At 41.5% G+C, this 20732-nt stretch overlaps 1 protein-coding gene across 2 annotated transcripts in view; it reads left to right on the forward strand.

Moving 5' to 3' along the window:
- Window positions 1–20732, forward strand: part of setd1b (SET domain containing 1B, histone lysine methyltransferase) — a 58557-nt gene that overhangs the window by 207 nt on the left and 37618 nt on the right. The window contains exons 1-6 of one of the 2 annotated variants that reach the window (XM_062958739.1): window positions 282–544; window positions 721–875; window positions 1141–1239; window positions 2045–2315; window positions 6344–6456; window positions 12192–13370. In XM_062958739.1, coding sequence (XP_062814809.1) covers window positions 445–544; window positions 721–875; window positions 1141–1239; window positions 2045–2315; window positions 6344–6456; window positions 12192–13370 — 1917 coding nt within the window. In that variant the 5' untranslated portion in view covers window positions 282–444. Of the gene's footprint in view, window positions 1–281; window positions 545–720; window positions 876–1140; window positions 1240–2044; window positions 2316–6343; window positions 6457–12191; window positions 13371–20732 lie in introns of those variants that run through there. The other variant, XM_062958740.1, reaches the window with a different exon arrangement.

A 20732-nucleotide genomic window follows, 5' to 3' on the forward strand; every position in this document is an offset into this window, starting at 1 on the left:
TCCTTTCTCCTCCTCCCTGCACGGGAAAGTGACACACAAGTCTCCTTAAGGGGGGGGGGGCTTATCCCCTTCCTTCCTTGCCCCCTCCCGCCCCCTTGTTTGGGTAAACGTAGCCGGCAGATTCGTGGCGCGCGGGGCGTTGGTGGGCGTCGCGGGGGGGGCGCCGCAGCTGCCGGGAATGTGCCGCCGGCGGAGGGCGGTTAGCCATTAGCCCCAGCGCCGGAGCGCGGGGCATTGTGGGATGCCTCGGAAGCCAGCGAGAGAGCGAGAGAGAGAGCGAGAGCGCGCACACACACAATATGTGTTGGCTCGCGAAAAAAAAAAAAACCAGGAGGCAGAAGAGAGAGGCTTGGGAGCCCGCTGTAATGTAGGCAGGAGCAGCCCGATGTGAACGCCTGCCTGCCTGCCCGCCTGCCCGCCCGCCTGCCTGCCTTTGGAGGCACCATGTCGTTCAAAGAGATCAAGGCAGGAGAGAAAGGCAAGCCCGGCGGAGGCGGAGGAGGCGGAGGAGGAGGAGAAGACCATGGCAAGAAGCAGGCTCCGAGTGAGAGAGAGGCAGAGAGGGCCCTGGCGCTTCCTTCCATGGCCGCCGCTGGCCCTCGCGTTTCTCGGGGAGGGAGGGAGGGAGGGAGGACGGACGGACGGCGGGGGACGCGGGCCCGGGCCGGGAACTTTGCTGACTTGCCCCTCTCTCGCCTTCCCTTTCTTCCTCCTTCCCAGGTTGGATCAACGGAATGGAGAGCAGCGCCCAAGCCAGCACCTCCGCCGAGAAGAAGAACCACCATTGGAAAAGTTACAAGTTGATTATTGACCCGGCTTTGAAGAAAGGACAGCACAAACTCTATCGATACGATGGGCAACATTTTAGCATTCCTGTAAGCCTCCTTTCTCTCTCTCTCCCCCCTCCCCCCCCCCCAAAAAAAGCCTTCCTTCCTTCTCCTGTCAGCCCCTTGTATGCCTTCCCAAAATCCCTGGGGCCTGGCGGGAGGGGGCCTGCAAGGAAGGCTGCTGCCAGAGAGAGATTTGGTGGGAAGCTGCAGCCGCCTTCACCCTGGCCTGCCTCTTTGACATGTGGGCCTTCCTCGCCTCCCTTGGCAGTGGTGGGACTAAGAGGACTCTCTTCCGCTTCCTCCCCCCCAGAATTCGGGCCTGGCCCCCGTGGATTGTGTCCGAGACCCCCGGATAGGACGCATCTGGACCAAAACGAAGGAGCTGGAACTGGCCGTCCCTAAATTTAAGGTACATGCTGGGCATCTTTGTGTCTGCTTCTCTTCAAGTAGTGCCAAGCTGGGAGTTTTCTAGTCATGCTCCAGAAACACTCTCTCCTGATGTTTCTCCCACATCTATGGCAGAGGTGGTGAGGTCTATTGGAAACTAGGCAAGTGGAGTTTATATATATATGTACCTGTAGAATGATGTCCAGGATGGGAGAAAGAACTCTTGTCTGCTTGAGGAAAGTATGAATGCAGCCAGCCTTTGAAGCTGCAAAGCCATTCGACGCTAATCAGGCTGGACAAGTACAACAAGCAGACGAGTTCTTTCTCCCAATCTGGACATCATTCCACAGAGAGATATATCTATATCTATCTATCTATTTGTCTATCCGTCTATATATATATATATAAACCCCACTTGCCCAGTTTCCATCAGGCCTCACAACTTCTGAGGATGCCTACCATAGATGTGGGTGAAACATCAGGAGAGAATGCTTCTGCAACATGGCCATTCAGCCCGGAAAATGCACAACAACCCAGTGATTCCAGCCATGAAAGCCTTTGACTACACCATGCATAATATTGTGAAGATAAGATCCTAGCAGCATGCTGTTGTTTATCCTATTGCTAGTCCAAAGTGCTCTTGCTTGGGAACACTTTTGAGTCTCTTTTGGGAGGGTTGTAAATCACTTCTTGTCCAGATACTCTGTATATTTACCAATGTTGTGGTCTCTCAAGTTCGAGAGCTGCTTTGAAGTTTCAGTGTCGAGCAATGCCTTTCCTGACTGGTCTTGCTTTCCTCTCCCCTCTCCCCCAAAACGCCCCTCCAGATTGACGAATTTTACGTGGGGCCCGTGCCTCCCAAACAAGTCACCTTTGCCAAGCTGAACGACAACATTCGCGAAAACTTCCTGGCCGACATGTGCAAGAAGTACGGCGAAGTGGAAGAAGTGGAGATCCTCTACAACCCCAAGAACAAGAAGCACCTGGGGATTGCCAAAGTGGTCTTTGCCACGGTCCGAGGGGCCCGGGAAGCGGTCCAGCACTTGCACAACACCTCCGTCATGGGCAACATCATCCACGTGGAGCTGGACACCAAAGGTGGGAAGCCCTGCCTCCTTGGCCGTCCCCTGGAGGGAGAGGCATTTGCAGAGGGGCTCGTGGGTGGGGGATGAGGGTTTCAAGGCCCAAATCTGCCATGCCTGTCACTCTTGCTTCCCCCTCGAACTCCCTGCTCTTGCTCTGGGCCTGTGGTAGTCGGTCGGTAGTCACGTGGAGCTGAGTGTGTTGTCTGTTGCTAGGAGACAGTCCTGTAATTTACAAAATGCTGCCATCCTCTCCATTTCACTCACTCATTCATGCTGACACTTGGCCTGCCAAACGCTCTCCCTTCACCCCTTTGCCAAAAGGGCCTTTTGCCCTTCGCTGGCAACCTTTTTTCAAAAAAAAAAAATACAAACAAACAACCACGAGGCTAAGAAATTAATTGTTGAAAACTCATGAAAAGTATCTTCACGGTATTCTCTGTCGTATGGATTATAGAAGTGTTCTGGCCTATCTTTAAGTCACAATCTACATAGGGACAGGAGTCTGAAAAATCCTTTTTTCTTCCTTTGTCTCTTAAAGAGACAGTTACCCTTTTGTTCTTGGAAGTGCTGACAACAAAACACCAAAACAATGCCATTATTAGCATTGTAGGTTTGGATACAGTTATGTTTGTAGTTCCTAAAACTTTACAACTGGGTGTTTATTTTGATTGTTTTGGTTTCTTCTGAGTCTCTTTTTCCTTTGACTAAAACACTGTTAAAATGCAGTTCAGGCCAGCCTCTTACTTTCACACAGGCATAGGCAAACTTGGGCCCTCCAGGTGTTTTGGACTTCAACTCCCACCATTCCTAACAGCCTCAGGCCCCCTCCTTTTTCCCCTCAGTGGAAAGAGCCTGAGGCTGTTAGGAATGGTGGGAGTTGAAGTCCAAAACACCTGGAGGACCCAAGTTGGCCCATGCCTGTTTCAACATATAACAACCGATTGATCATTTGCTTCAACTAAGAGAAATATCCATCTGGCTGAACTGTAGCAAGTCCTGCACGTGTTTCAATGTAAAGTAAAATGCTTGGAAAGCATGTATAATTAATACATTTAATACATTAGTCACATGTCAAGGAACATTGCCAACTTCCTTTTTTTTTTTGGTCCTAAAAGATGTGTATGCCGGAGTTTTGCAACCACATGTATTTTGAACTCCCAAACACATTTTCCCCTGCTGTTGAAACTTGGTGTTTGTTTTCCTAGTGCAACTATTTTGATCTTTAGGTGAAGATGACCATTTGTGTCATGGTATTCATGTACACGTGCCAGAAAAGGATATTTAGAATTTCTTTCAAGGGAAACAAATGTTTTGAGAGGAAATATATCAAAGCAGGCCTATTAGATGGATGTATTATCCTGTGTTTTCTCAGCATTTACCCTGAGCAGCCATTGCATTGGGACACAAGCTGTGATCCTCATCATAGGATATAATCAATGAACTACACCAAAGTTGGTGTCTTGAGCTCTGCACTGTGAAGAATTTATAATCTGAACCCTGTATTTGTTAAGATGGAACACTTACATTTCATTCGGATTTTGCTGGTACTGAACAAGCTTTCTGTAAGCTTCTAATGCCATCCTTTTAAAGAGTTGTGATCATTTCCTTCTTCCAGGGTTTATGACTTATTCAGTTACATGACATCTAATTTGTACACAAGATAATATATGTATATGTAGATTAGCTGTCATCTAATTTTAAAACCCAAATCGCTCCCATAGCCAAATGTATTGTTTTGTACCTTCAAGTCATTTCCAACCTCTGGTGACCCTAAGGCAAACCTTTTCTTTTGAGCCAAATCCTATAATTATGTTCAAAAAAGCCTCCATACCCTAGAGGCCCCAGATCCCATTTGATTTTGGAAGCTAAGTACAGTCAGTCTTGGTTAGGATTTGGAAGGGAGACCAATAGTGACAACCAGGTCACAACACATAATTTATATGCCCCTGGGACTTGGTGTATCAAGTTCTTCTGTATAGCCTATACTTTAAGGATATTTTGTTTCCAAATTGTAGATACAGTTTTGAAAATGTTCCTGAACAGATTGGATAGCATTTTTCCTGCTTCTTTCAGATTCCTATACTGAATCTGTGGTGAGGATTGCAAAGTTTTGTATGCTAGCTTGTTCCACTAGGAACAATGTGGTCAAATCCTAATAAATCCTAGTGAAGGCTATTTAGTGGTGATACATATGGATATATACAAAACTTTTTGTCCTTGGGGGTGTTTTTATATCCTTAATTTCCTGCTATGTTCTGTATTGGTCCTTTTTATGACTGATCTGGGATAGTAATAAAGTTGAATAAAGTTGAATAAGTAAGGATTATCCTTTCTGCACTTTTCCTAGACTCCATAGATTTGTCTAGAGGTATAATGATGATGGTAGTGTTGTTGAAGGCTTTCATGGCCAAAATCACTGGGTTGCTATGAGTTTTCCAGGCTGTATAGCCATATTCCAGAAGTATTGTCTCCTAATGTTTCACCCACATCTATGGCAGGCATCCACAGAGATTGGAAACTAGGCAAGAGGGGGTTATATATCTGTGGAATAATGTCCAGGGTGGGAGAAATAACTCTTGTCTGTCTGAGGCAACTGGCCACTTTGATTAGCATTGAATGGCCTTGCAGCTTCAAAGCTTGGCTGCTTCCTGCCTGGGGGAATCCTTTATTGGGAGGTCTGGTTTGCTGGCCGGACATTCCACAGATATATATACCCCACTTGCCTAGTTTCCAAAAGACCTCACAACCTCTGAGGATGCCTGTCATAGATGTGGGTGAAACGTCAGGAGAGAATGCTTCTAGAACATAGCCATACAGCCTAGAAAACTCACAGCAACCCAGATATTGATAGTGTTCTTTTCATCCATTTCTCTAACCAACATCTGCTTGATTGTAAAGCTTGCTAAGTGTTGCCATGAACATCCCTACTGAGTTGCCTTGAAATAGTGGTATTTAGCATAATAGTTGTGAATGGCCTTAAGCCTGAGCATGAGACTGGCTCTCATTCAGTTTTTTCAGTGCACACAGTAGAGCCTAGGACCTCGGTGTTACAATCGGGGACCCTTAGACTCTGGCAATGGATTGTGGCCACAGGCTTTGCTGGATGTCCTGATCTGATTTATACCTGTGAGGAACCAAGCCTAACCAATTTCAGAGGAACTTGTTCTGAAGCAAGTGTGTATACAGTTGCAGCCTTAGTCTGTAGGAAACAAATTACTCTGTTTCCATTAGACATTTGTGCAAGATTTTTTAAAAAGTGATTTAAATATCAGATCATGAAAAAATGGAACTTAACCAGTATTTCTAAAACTGGACCTGTCCTGTTTGAAGATTTACATTGTGTAGCCACTCCGATGGCTTTGTAAAAAAGAGTCCCATCTCTAAGAGTATTGGTCACCAGAAATTTTGTCAGAATTGAGAGAGGGAATTTTGGTTTTGATGTTGAGGAAACATGCACTTGTTGATGAAGTATCCCCAAATCTGCAAGGAAACAAAAGGTTTCCCAACCTAGCTCTAACATGTTCCCTTTCCTAAGAGATTACTCTTTGCTCTTTTCAAAGTGAGTCGTTTGGGATTAGATCCCCTGCCTTAGACAACATTGAGGGTGAAGCAGTGTAATGGTTGGAGTGTTGCTTTGGAGAGACCTAAATTCAAGCCTCTGCTTAGTCAGGAAGTTCTGTGAGTGACACTGAGCAAGTTACTATTTACCCCATACGATTGTTGAAGGATAAAGTGAAGGAGAGCATCTTATATGCAATTGAGAGGTCCTCAGAGTCAGGGTAGGATTTTTTTTAAAAAAGATTGTCAGCACAGCACAATTGATTGCATTTTCTGCAAAGATGTTGGTTGCCCCCCTTGGTCTGTCAGGCTGATGTTGAATATTTTAAACAGAGTGGCAGCTGTCCAGCCTCAGTTTGCAAAGACTTGCACAAATGTGGTTTGTAGTTAGACTGTGATAGTTTTCACGATTCAATACTATTTGTGAGTTGAAGTGTGACAATACTACTACTAATAATAATAATGATGTTGTTGTTTGGCCAGGTGAAAAGCGCATGCATTTTTATGAGCTCCTTGTGAATGGACTCTACACTCCCCAGACCCTTCCTGTGGAGAATGAGCCAGAGGCATCCTCTCCTGTGAATGAAACCCTTCAGGTATCTCTTTGGCTTTGTCTTGTTTTCATGTCATGCACTGTCTTTTAATAGGGAATATCTTAAGATGATCTTCATTTACAACAAATAGTGGTTTGTCTGCAGTTGCCTGTCATTCTCAAGCAACACATTCTTAACATTCTTGCCTAGACAGCTGTCATCTTCAAACTCCCTTTTGGAGTAATGCATTAGAATGAGGGACAATCACAATGAAGCTGCAGATACATCTGGAACTCTTACTTAGAATCCTGCTAAGTTGGATTCATACTTTGGATGCTGCAAGGAAAGAATATTTTACTGCCCTGTGGCTCATCCTTGTGTGCAGAGTCAGGTCAAATTTGTCCTACTTCCCATTCTTAAAACTTCAGGTTTTAATCTGTGTAGCGCAGGGGTCCCCAAACTAAGGCCCGGGGGCCGGATTCGGCCCTCCAAGGTCATTTACCTGGCCCCCGCCCTCATTTATAATATTTTTATATCCATTTTAATAATATATACTAGCTGTGCCTCGCCACGCGTTGCTGTGGCGAAGTATGGTGGTATGGGAAATAAAGTATTGAGGAATTGGTGGTAGTTAGGGTAAAGGGTAAAGGTTTGGAGTCCAGATAATCCAGTTAAAGCAGATAATATAAGATTATAAATAGGTTATATAGCAGTGTGGAAGGGCCTTGAGTCTACACTGCTATATAATCCAGTTAAAATCTGATAATCTGTATTTTATAGGCAGTGGGGAAGAGGCCTAAGTGAGGCCTAACTCTGCCTGTCCCCTGGGTGAGTGGGTTGCTAGGAGACCAAGTGGGCGGAGCTTAGCCTTCTAACTGGCAGCAGTTGGATAAAAACAATTATTCCTCTCCCTCGACTTTATTTTTCTTTTCTTTTTGTTGTATCAACCTAGAGGCGTGGATGATGGGTTGTGTTGTGGGGTATTTAGTTTTGTTGTTTTGGCGGTCGCCAGGATTCCATCACTCTTTTATATATATAGATTGTATATACATATGATATTGATGATAATATTATCGTTTTATACAATATAATACTAATAATAATACCATATAATATTAATTATATGTTATGTTACATGTAATATTACAGTATAGTGGTATAGTTCAATATAGTAATATATAATGCTAATATTGTGCTATGCTAATAATATAATATACTGTATGTACATACAGCTGCTCTGAGTTCCCTTCGGGGTGAGAAGGGTGGGATATAAATGTAGTAAATAAATGTAGTAAATGAATAAATAAATAATTTTGGACTTAAGCTCACCCAAAGTCTGAAATGACTTGAAGACACACAACAACAACAATCCTAATTTACCTGACTATCTCATTGGCCAGAAGCAGGCCCACACTTCCTATTGAAATCCTGATAGGTTTATGTTGGTTAAAATTATTTTCATTTTTAAATATTGTATTGTTCTTTCATTGTTATTGTTGTTGTTTTGCACTACAAATAACATATGTGCAGTGTGCATAGCAATTTGTTCGTTATTTTTTCCCAAATGATAATTTGGTCCCTCAACAGTCTGAAGGATTGTGGACCAGCCCTCTGCTTTAAAAGTTTGAGGACCCCTTGTGTAGTGAGTAAATGTTACTTTAATAAACCGCAGATTACACATGGTTATTTTGCTTTTGAAAGTTTTTTTTTAGTGTGTTGCTATAAAATACAATATTAAAGATTATATTTATATTTTATATTATGCTATCTTCATTATCTCAAAAATGCATTTATTCTGAGTATTGCTAATATGTGTATATATTTAAATTAATTTTTGGGGGGCTGGAAGGCTGTTGATGGCTTAGCAAAGGCTGTAGTCCCATGCCCCAGTAGTGGGCACCTCCTTGGGATGGGAGAAGATATGGCCCGTGCCCAGAATCTGTTGGTGATAAAATTGCAGCTACCAATGAAGGAGCTGTAGAAATCCAAGTGTTTCTGTTGGGGAGCAGAGCATGTGTGGCATGGCGCATACATGATATTTCCCAGTAGGCCCAATGCCTCTGACAGCTCTTCCCAAACAGCTGTTCAACAGCCTGTTGGGAGCCTGATTTGAAGAAGGCATGTAGGGAGCATCCCCACCCCCTTTCCTAGCAGAATTACTGGGGTTTGGGCAGCAGCTGCAATAGGGGGAAAGACTCAGGCAGGGAGGCTGTTCAAATGACCACAAAGAGCCGTGTGCATATAGCATGTTGACCTTTCTGTTATATGTATGTACATAGGAAAAATCTCATTAACTTTAGTGGGACTTCCTTCTGAGTGACATTCATAGATTTGGACTGCAACTCATCTGTAGTGATGAGAACATTTCACAAGGATTGCGAGGACATATTCACAGTCCTGTCAAGTCATCCCCTTTCTGGTGTCCTTGGTCCAACTAATATCAGCTTGACCTGTCACCTAGGGGAGTTGTAAAGTTATGTACTTACTAGCTGTGCCATGCCACGTGTTGCTGTGGCCCATTGGAATTGCACTGAATAGCTCTAGTTTTGGGGTTTTTTTAGGCCCTGTGGAGGTTCGTGACGTGATATTTTGTGGTTTCAACCTCGAGGTGTGGATGATGGATTGTGTTGTGAAATTTCGAGGTTGGGGGGTGTTTAGTTTTGTTGTTTTGCTCGGTGCCAGGATTCCATCACTCTTTTATATACAGTAGAGTCTCACTTATCCAATGTAAACAGGCCGGCTGAACGTTGGATAAGCGAATATGTTGGATAATAAGGAGAGATTAAGGAAAAGCCTATTAAACATCAAATTAGGTTATGATTTTACAAATTAAGCACCAGAACATCATGTTAGACAACAAATTTGGCAGAAAAAGTAGTTCAATATGCAGTAATGCTATGTAGTAATTACTGTATTTACGAATTAAGCACCAAAATATCATGATATATTGAAAACATTGACTACAAAAATGCGTTGGATAATCCAGAACGTTGGATAAGCGAGTGTTGGATAAGTGAGACTCTACTGTATATAGATGTATACTGCTTACATATGATTGAAAATGTCCTGAACTGTTTCTAACTGATCAGGTCTTAGTGTCTGATCTGCTGTTTTCTTCATATTTGTGTGTGCTGATACTACTGTCATACTACTACTAGTTAAACTGTGGAATTCACTGCCACAAGAAGTGGCTGTGGCTGCCAGTTTTAAAAGGAGATTGGAAAAAACTGGTGGAAGATAATGCCTTCAGTGGCTGCTAGTCATGATGGATATAGCTTTGCTCCAGTTTCAGAGGCAATGTGCTCCTGTGTTTCAATAGCTGGAGAACATGAATAAGAAACTGTGGTTGCACTTATTGTGGCTTTTCTATTTTCATTTGTATTATGTTGCCTATATTTTGTCCTGTGTTGTTTGGGCCTCTGCTCCATGTAAGCCGCCCCGAGTCCCCGCGGGGAGATGGTGGCAGAGTATAAATAAAGTTTTATTATTATTATTATTATTATTATTATTATTATTATTATTATTATTATTTTCTTTTGATTAGATTAGATGGATCTTTGGTCTGGTGTAGCAGAGCTCCTCTCATTCTTAGACCTTTTTTCTTGACACTCACGTTTTCTTTGAATCTGCAACAACAACTTTAAAACAATAATTGTTCCAATTTTTTTGAACTAGAAAATTTGTATAAATAACAAACCTTGAATTTGTCGGGACTCATAGATCTAAAGGGAAGTTGATATCACTCATCAGAGTGTGTTGCGGAATTAGAGTTTATTCAGGCTGTGTTCTATACAAAGTTTTTTTGTGTGGGTGGCAATTAATTACTAAAAAAATACTTCCTCAGAAAGTGGATTGCAGGGAATTTTAGCTAAAAACAAAAACAACCTTTACGTTCATAGTGTAATCATTAATCACCCTTCTTAAAGGGTGATTAATGATGGGAAATACTGAATCCCAGTTACTTGATGATTTTGCTTCTTTGATGTTTGGTTTTCTTGACCATGGTTTGGTCTGCCTGGTTGGCCTCATGATCATCCCATGAAAAGTGGGAGTAGTGGTTTGTTTTTGTTTTTTTGGAGGCACACGCTGGTCAATCCTGCTCTGTTTTGCAGCAGCTTCTTGTTCTGTTCTGAAATTCAAGTCTTGGTCTAGTTGGAAAAGCTGCTGAAAAGGAATTCAAACTAAATTTTAATTGGGAGCACTTGGTTGGCTGGGCCCGTGGCTCTTGTAAAATCTATAGCTGGAAACATTCCAGCTGTCCTGTTGTGTGTTCAAAGATAGTGCTTTTTTGGACTCCGCTATTTAGCAACAACCTTTTTTCTAGGTTGTATCTTTACCTGCTGGTATATGCATGCATGTGTGCGCACACACACACATGTTCTGCATTAGAATTATTTAAAAGATTGGTAGATTAGATGAAAGGGTGGTTTCAGGAACGTCTTGTCCTGTGGATAATCTTGTTAGCCACAACAAGGCTGGTATTGAGGTCCACTGTTTAGGTCTGTCTGCAAGAGCTCTGGAGGTGTGTGTTTGTGTGCATGTTGTTTGGTGTCTGAAGTTACACTTGGCAGTTGCCCATTCGCCTAGGAGCTTACTGAGTCCTTGCTCAAGCCATCGGCAAGTGACAAAACAGCACAGTGGGATGATTTGTGTGGAATACTTCCCTTGAAATGTTGACTGATTTCTTTCTAGAATTAGTTGAAGATAGACTGATGCATAATCGTTTTAGTTCAGTAATGCTTGTTCTATCTTTTTTCTCTCTCTTCTGTATGTGAAATGACGAGTGGCGAGTGGCTGAGGATCAGCATGCTACATAGATACTACAATGGGAGGGATTAGAGGAAGAGAAGCTGAAGCCAGATACTAGCCTTTTTTTTTCGTGCAGCACTACTGTAACAATCAATATTGTAGACAGAGACTGTTCACAAAAATAGCAAAAAACTGTAACAAGTTCTGTCACATCTTATTTATTACATATATAACATTGTTTCCATTTTCTCTTTGGGTTCTTCAAAATCCCCCTAGCAGTTTGCCACAGTAAAACAATAAAAGCAGATACATTTTTTATTTATTTATCCTGTCAGAAGCGAACCGAGAGTACAGTTGCAATGTATTTAAAAACACAAAGTTTAAAACTTGGCATTATACTAAATGTCCTTTGACCAGTAGCTGGCCACTTGGAGTGCCTCTGGTGTTGCTCTAAGAAGGTGCTCCATGGTGCATGTGGCATGGCTTAGACTGCATTGTAATGGGTGGTCTGTGGTTTGATCTTCTCCACACTCGCATGTTGTGGACTTCACATTTCTGAAGATTGGCTCTGCATCTCGTGGTACCAGAGCACAGTCTGTTCAGCGCCTTCCAAGTCGACCAGTCTTCTGTGTCCAGGAGGGAGCTTCTCATATGGTCTCAGCCACTGATTGAGGTTCTGGGTTTTAGCCTGCCACTTTTGAACATGAGACATGATAATCCACCAACTGCATAGTTCTGGGATTCTGGACAGTTGTAGTCCAACGCACATAGAAGAGGTTACATTAGGGAAAGGTGACATAGACTAATGTTACCATCTAATTCATCTTAACTGAACAAAATTGTGATATTTAGACCTTTGAGAGCTAAAACAAATTCCTGTGAGCAACTATCTTTTTCCTTAGGGATATCTACAATCCTGTTATATTTTTAACTTCCTAGAAAATGACAATGTCTAAAATACCACATCCATAGTAGGTTTCTGTTATCTTGTAGTTATCATAAAACCCATACTGAAATGTCTGCATATTTTTTCTATTTCTCGATTACAGTTGGCTGATACTCTGAAACGCCTAAAAGACAGTAGCCTTTCTTCTGTGGGATCATCAGCTACCCCCAACAGTAGCACCCCATTTTCCCATGATACAGCCTTTTCCAGTTGTCGACAAGATACACCAAACTCTTTCAGCCAGTTTACGCCTCAGTCCCAAGGAACCCCTCTCACCCCTCGCCTGGGGACCCCGTTTTCCCAAGACTCTGCATACTCTAGTCGCCAGACCACACCGGCATACCATTTTGGACAGGACTCCGGGTATAAACCCAGGAGACACGAAACAAAATTTACGGATGCCTACAATCGACGCCCAGGCCATCACTATGTCCATAACTCTGTGGGTGCTTTTCGGAGCTCAGAACATCAGTTCAGTGCATTCAAGTCCCATCAGCAAGAGACTGTGCAATACCCCCACACCTCTCCATTGAGCCACTCGGGTTCTTCGACATTCAAATCAGCCTTCTCCCCATACCAAGCCCCAGCGACATATCCCCCTCCTGAAGAGCCACCGCTTCCTCAAACGTCTAGGGACGTAGAGTACCGACGGCCACCTCCACCACCAGCAGAGGTGGTAGTTGAAAGTAGCTCGGCTACCACTGTTGATTTTGTGCCTGTGAAGGAAAAGCCTGAGGAGCCTCCACCTTTGCCGGAGTCCAAAAGTCTTAATGAACCAACAATAGTGGCAACCTTCGCACAGACTCCAGATAGGAGCGAGACTCCAGGAACCCCGACCACGGAATCTGAAGTTCAACATAACAGTTTAGACTCACGGATTGAGATGCTCTTAAAAGAGCAGCGATCCAAACTCTATTTTCTCAATGAGCATGACTCAGACAATGAAATTCGAATGGAAGGTAGTCCCATCTCCTCCTCCTCTTCCCAGCTTTCTCCAATCCCAAACTTTGGTTCCAACTCCCAGCCCAGCTACAGAGCACAAACCCCGTCTTCACGTCCTTCTAGCACTGGCTTGGAAGACATCAGCCCAACGCCGTTGCCTGATTCGGATGACGATGAGCCGATTCTTGGAACTGCTTCTCTCATCCAAAATGCAAGAGGCACATCAGATGCTAGCATGACTCCTGTTGATCAGCTGAGTAGGACGTCCAAAACAGAGTCCTCTGAGGCTAAAGAAATGCTGCCTTCTAATGATAGTCCAACTCCTGAACAAATGGAAGAGGTAAGTATTTTGGATACACAGCTTTCTTTGAGACCTTTGGTCTGGGAATTGTATTTATGTTGACTGGGGTTGCATCCAAGAATATATGTATGTGTATACACAGATGTGCACATACTCATATTCATGTGCTGCACACTGTTGGTAAAATAAGAGCTGTGAAGCTACCTGCATGCTATGTAATCCAGCCTTGGCATATTGAACCTGTTAGATTAAACCAGAGATGAAAGCCAATGCTATGTCCATATTGAGAGGCATTAATGTGCCACTAAATTGCTGGTCTATGAAAATGTACAAATCAATGCAAGATAGAAGTCCCTGTGCTGAAAACTTCCCCCTCTACATTAGCTCCATTCAGTTTGTTAGAAAGAGTTTCCTGAAACCAGGAAACCATGTGTTTTCCATACTGCTGTTATACTTCCCATGGGCAGCAATCTTTAGCTGGGCTTGCTTTTGTCACTTGAATTTCTGCCATCTCTGGTTTGTTAAGTTGTGAATGTTCACAGGCTCTTTTAAAAATCGGCTGCTCTGTTTATTTTCTTCGGAGTTTGCTTTAGATTTTTGTAAGCGTTTAAGCGTTATGCTGGAAGCTGATTTGAGTGTTGTTTTGAAATACATAGCTGTCACAACCAATAGAGGGGGAAGGGGTTGCATTGAAAGAACACATGAAAAGGGGACTTGCTGTATTTTCAGGGGCTCTGTGGAAAAAAGCAGGGAGTCTCCCCTCTAGAAGGTCATTCTTAATTTAGAAAAAGATAATACTTTTACTGTTACACCTTCCTGGTAAGGATTAGGCATGACAGTTCTTTAGTAACATATAGTTTATGTGGATTGACATTTAAAAAACCCTATCAGACTACATTGTTATAATGCTATATTGTAGTTTAACAGTAATGCCAGCATTGTATGACATTCTAAGACTTGATGTTTAGAGGATATTTAGGCCCTGGATAAAATCCAACATTATCTGTTTTGAACTGGAATCTATAGCAATGTGGACTCAGATAACCCAGTTCAAAGCAGATATTGTGGGATTTTCTGCCTTGATATTCTGGGTTATTATGGCTATGTGGAAGAGTTCTTAGCATTCTCAGCCAGATTGGTCTTGGGCCTTGTTGTTTGTAGGTGCTTTCAGGTCATTTCTAATTTATGGCAACCTTAAGGGAAGCTTATCACATGGTTTTCTCGGCATTATTTAGTTAGTCAGAGAGGGGTTTAATTTTCCTTCCATTGAGGCTGAGAGAGTGTGTCACCCAGTGGATTTTGACAGCTGAGTAGGGTTTCCACACCTGAGCAGAGTTATAGACCAGTGCTCAAACCACACTTGGGCCTTACTAAATTACAAATACAAGAATTCCAGAAAATGCTGCCATGGCAATTAAAGTAGAATATAGCACTATAAAAGCATAGTGTGATGAACTTGGTGTGGCTTAGCTATCAAGCAGCAAACCAAAGTAGGATTCTATTGTACGTTCACTTTAACATAACACAGAGATTGGAACCCATTAACTCCTTCCCTGCCCCCCTCCCCGCATGTATTTCCCCGGCATGTTGTTCTGCATGGGTTTGTGTGTGCCTGAGTATGTATGTGCCTTCTCCTGGAATCTGTTAGTCCATTGACATGGACTCCTGACCTTCCTTTAATGACCCCTCTCTTTTTAAGTGACTGCTGATTTCAGTTCGATGGCTTACTTTTTTGATTGCTTGCATTCACGTAGAGGCGAATCAGGCCTAAACTGAAATAGTGATTTCAGCCCTCTTTAGAAACATGAGCTGCAGCTTTTCCAGGTTGCAAATGAGTTGGAAAGGAGTGCCAGGCCGTAGCCTATGACTGGGCTGGAAAAGCAGAGGGTTGGGTTTCAGCCTATTGTGAAGCTGTTGTTGGTGTCTAGGCTTTCAGATAAGCCCTGTGCAAGACGGAAGCTAGGCTGCAATATATCTCTAGTGTCTTGGTCAAAAAGAAAGAAGATCTCAGTATCTCCTTTTGTTCATCAAAAGGAGATTTCTCCCATTTTTAAAAAGAAACTGTCAGTTGCCTTGGTGTTTTTTTTCCCCCCGTGATTCACACAATTTTAGCAAATCAATGTTATTACAAGGCATCCAGTAGCAGCAGTTTGTATGCTGTCTCTGAGGTTTCAGAAGGTTGTGGAGAAGGGTCTCCTTTTATTTCTATCTCTTCCATATGGATGACCCATCCCAAAACCTTCCAGAGCCTTAGCTTTGTGCCATTAAGGAAACTGTTGCCACTAACATGGTAGAAATGCTAAACTATACATCAAAGTTACCATATGTCTTCCTTCTACTTATACAGTAGAGTCTCACTTATCCAACATAAACGGGCCGGCAGAATGTTGGATAAACGAATATGTTGGATAATAAGGAGGGATTAAGGAAAAGCCTATTAAACATCAAATTAGGTAATGATTATACAAATTAAGCACAAAACATCATGTTATACAATAAATTTGACAGAAAAGGTCATTCAATACACAGTAATCCTATGTAGTAATTACTGTATTTATGAATTTAGCACCAAAATATCACGACGTATTGAAAACATTGACTACAAAAATGCGTTGGATAATCCAGAACGTTGGATAAGCGAGTGTTGGATAAGTGAGACTCTACTGTAGTTTGTTATATTTTTATGTAGCCTTAGTCTAACAGATAGTTTGTAATTTTCTCATTCTTGAGCCTACTCAGTGTGACTAACTGCCAGATAGTGATCCGAAGCCAGGTCCCTCCATCCAAGACCAGTGATCATCTCCACCACACACTGTTATTTGTACAATAGGATACATATTGTGAAAGCCAATATTCTTGAGCTCAAATGCATGGGACTTTCCCACCATTAGCCCCCCTGCTTTAGCTTTGTAATAGATTCCAGCATGGTTCTATATGGAGTGCCTCACTGAACTTATTGGGATATTATTTTGTTATTCAGAAAGAGGCACCTCAAAACCTGCTTCTATGTTCAATAAAAGAGCAGAAAATGGTCAGTTAGTTCATTGGTTACTATATTCTGGGTGGAAAGAATAATTTTCTGTGTCCCATACCATGACTTGAATGGATAGAAAATGTGTTGCTCAGCCTCAGGGTAAGTCCTTTCAACCTGCTCCCATGCTATGTTGATACATTTTCCAAACTGAGTTTAGGCTGGTGATAGTAGACATCACTATGCATGACCTGATGTGTCATCGCCAAGGTCTCCCCTCCTGGATCAAACTGCACTTCTTAAAATAAATAAATAAATGAAAAACCTGCACTTCTTAGAGGCTTTAGCGTTCTCTTTTAGTAATAAATTATTTGTTAAATTTTACACACATACACACTTTATATCTATATATATAAAAGGGTAATGGAATCACGGCACTGGACAAAACAACTAAACGAAATGCCCCACAACCTTGAAAATTGACAGCACAACCTCTCATCCACGCCTCTACGTTCATACAACAAAAAAGAAAAGAAAAATTAAGTCCTGGGCACAGCTAGTATATATATAAATACTGTATATATATATATATATATATAATGCAATATTTTATAAATATAATATATTGTATATACTTATAATGTTGATAATATTATAATGTAATACAATATTATACTAGCTGTGCCCGGCCACATGTTGCTGTGGCGAAGTATGGTGGTATGGGAAATAAAGCATTGAGGAATTGGTGGTAGTTAAAGTAAAGGTTTTCGCCTGACATTAAGTCTAGTCATGTCTGATTTTGGGGGTTGGGGCTCATCTCAATTTCTAAGCCGAAGAGCTGGCGTTGTCCGTAGACGAGTCTACACTGCCATATAATCCAGTTAAAATCTGACAATCTGTATTTTATAGGCAGTGGGGAAGAGGCCTAAGTGAGGCCTAACTCTGCCTGTCCCCTGGGCTGAGTGGGTTGCTAGGAGACCAAGTGGGCAGAGCTTAGCCTTCTAACTGGCAGCAATTGGATAAAAACAATTCTTCCTCTTCCTCTAATTAGGACTTTATTTTTCTTTTCTTTTTGTTGTATGAATGTAGAGGCATGGATGAGGGGTTGTGCTGCCAAGTTTAGTGTTTCTAGGATGTGTAGTTTTGTTGTTTTGTCCTAGGCCGAAATTTCAGTACCCTTTAATATATATAGATAATATAATAATATTAATTATATATTGTATATTAAATGTAATATTACTAATAATATTACCATATAATGATATAGTACAATATAGTAATTTAATACTTATATTGTGCTATGCTAATAATATATTGTATGTACATTTGATTTGTAAGCTGCTCTGAGTCCCCTCCGGGGTGAGAAAGAAGAGGGGGATATAAATGTAGTAAATAAATAAATAATTTAGAGAGATTTTGCATGACAAAGGTGGGAGCTCTTGTCCAAAGCTGCACCTGAAACATTTAAAAAACCGATATGGGGTACAAATGAGTAGTGTGCAAAAGCTTGTGTGATTTCTATGTTCTGATATGCAAAACTAGTACAGAAGGATGGATGTTATATTTATTGACCTAGACATTATTAGACAGAATTTTATCTATAATTCATTACATCTCCCCTTTCTTCTGTCTCCTGTTGTGCAAGGGCCTGCTTTCTGTTTTGCCAGTAAAATGCAATTAAGTATAGGAAGCGAATTGGTTGAATTGATATATAAGGGTGTGAAGTGTAGAAGAAACTTTTTTGACCTTTCACTGGAAAGGATAGCAACTAAAATTTGAATAACTGAGTGGTTTCTTCTGTTGGTCTGTCTTCTTACATGGTTTTGCAAGTGTGATGAACTGCATGCCAGTAGTAAGAAAAATCTATCTAGGAAATTATGTAGTCGGGTTGCTGTGAGTTTTCCGGGCTGTCTGGCCATGTTTCAGAAGCATTCTCTCCAGATGTTTTGCCTACATCTATGGGAGGCATCCTCAGAGGTTGTGAGGTCTGCTGGAAACTAGGCAAGTGAGGTTTATATGTCTGTGGAATGATGTCCAGGTTGGGAGAAAAAACTCTTTTCTGCCTGAGGCTAGAGTGAATGTTGCCATTGGTCACCTTGATTAGCATTGAAAAGCCTTGCAGCCTCAAAGCCTGGCTGCTTCCAGGTTGGGGAAAGAACTCTTGTCTGCCTGAGGCCAGTGTGAATGTTGCAGTTGGCCACCTTGATTAGCATTGAAAGGCCTTGCAGCCTCAAAGCCTGGCTGCTTCCAGGTTGGGGAAAGAACTCTTGTCTGCCTGAGGCCAGTGTGAATGTTGCAGTTGGCCACCTTGATTAGCATTGAAAGGCCTTGCAGCCTCAAAGCCTGGCTGCTTCCAGGTTGGGGAAAGAACTCTTGTCTGCCTGAGGCCAGTGTGAATGTTGCAGTTGGCCACCTTGATTAGCATTGAAAAGCCTTGCAGCCTCAAAGCCTGGCTGCTTCCATAGAGCACTTGATGAACCAACCTGGACACAACATATTATTGGAGAACACAGAAATGCTAGACCACTATGTCAGACTACACAGAGAAGCCATTGAAATCCACAAGCATGTGGACAATTTCAACAGAAAGGAGGAAACCATGTAAATGAAAATTTTAAAAAATCTAAAATCAGAACATTAAATAAAGAACAACACTCAGAAAACAGAAATTCCAGACAGGAAACAATCAGGGCCAGCTAACACCTCCCAAGATAGGATTCCCAAAGGCAGGAAGCAGCCAGGCTTTGAGACTGCAAGGCTTTTCAATGCTGATCAAGGTGGCCGACTACAACATGCATGCTTGCCTCCAACAGCCTGGAAAACTCAACAGCAACCCAGTGCTTCCGTCCATGAAAGCCTTTGACAACACAATTATGTAGTTGTTGGCTCTTAGCTGTTAACTTTCTTCTTTCAGAAGAATTCCACATCCCAACTTCGATTGCTTTCTGGTTCAGCAGAGAGCTCCTTTTGTTCAGAGTCGTTTTTCTTGCGACCCAATGACATCTTGACCCAGAATCCTAAGAAGATGACAGACAGTGCTGTGACTTCTCACTAAGCTCCCTAAGAGCAAGCTAGTTAGTTATGTGTTTGTGCATTCTGCAGTTATTCTACATGTAGCAAACTTGGAAGTGCTGTGTTGCTTCATCCCACTGAAACTAGTAGAAGAAGGTTATTTTTTGTGAATTTAACTGACAGGTGATATTTAGTTAAAGAAAAGTAGGAAGACAGTTGCGGTTGAAGGCAACAGTACTTCTTTCACTCTCAAGTATCAGATTGAGGCTTTGAGGCTTTCAGAGTTTGCATATTTATACAAAGTAATGTTGCCATATCTTCTTAGAGAATACCAAAACTGGCTAATATATTTGGAGGGACTTTAAAAAAATGCATTGGAAAGTTTGGGGGCAGCGACCCCTAGTTAACCACAGGAATTGCATCTGCTGTGTATTTAAAAATTGAGTTTTTTCTAATTATCTATCCAGCTAACACAGGTTTTGAATGCGATATTAAACTCATACCTTGGATCTAAGTTACACAGAAATCAAAATAATTTGTTTAAGAATCAGAATGTGCTTATTTTGCTGGATGGTAGGAGTTCAGATTCTAACAAGAAATGCCATATCCTCTGATCCTGACATATTGATTGCTAATGTTTGAGAGGATGCATATAGTTTTTATATATGTCCTGAAGTGTGTGTGCCAGGGGTCCTCAAACTTTTGAGGGGCCAAATTATCATTTGGAAAAAAAAAACGAACAAATTCCTATGCACACTGCACATATCTTATTTGTAGTGCAAAATAACAACAATAACAATGAAAGACCAATACAGTATTTAAAAATGAAAATAATTTTAACTAACATAAACCTATCAGGATTTCAATAGGAAGTGTGGGCCTGCTTCTGGCCAATGAGATAGTCAGGTTAATTGGGATTGTTGTTGTTGTTGTGTGTCTTCAAGTCATTTCAGACTTTGGGCGAGCCTAAGTCCAAAATTATTTATTTATTAATTTACTACATTTATTTACTATATTTATATCCCACCCTTCTCACCCCAAAGGGAACTCAGAGCAGCTGTATGTACATAGAATATATTATATTATTAGCATAGCACAATATTAGCATTATATATTACTATATTGAACTATATCACTATACTGTAATATTAAATGTAATATATAACATATAACTAGCTGTGCCCGGTCACGCGTTGCTGTGGCAAAGTGGTGGTGGTATTGGTTAAAAATTGTTGTGTAATTTTTATTTGAGGTTATTTGTATTTTTTTATTAATTTTATTGTAAGTTATCTTTTTATTTATTATATTTTATTATTTTCTTGTATTATTTTTAGTTATTTTCTGTTATTATAGTATTTTATTGTATTAATCTTTTAGTGTTTTTAATTATTTTTAGTGTTTTTTATTATTTTTTTATT

Source organism: Anolis carolinensis, chromosome X, assembly GCF_035594765.1.
Source record: "Anolis carolinensis isolate JA03-04 chromosome X, rAnoCar3.1.pri, whole genome shotgun sequence".
Classification (NCBI taxonomy): domain Eukaryota; kingdom Metazoa; phylum Chordata; class Lepidosauria; order Squamata; family Dactyloidae; genus Anolis; species Anolis carolinensis.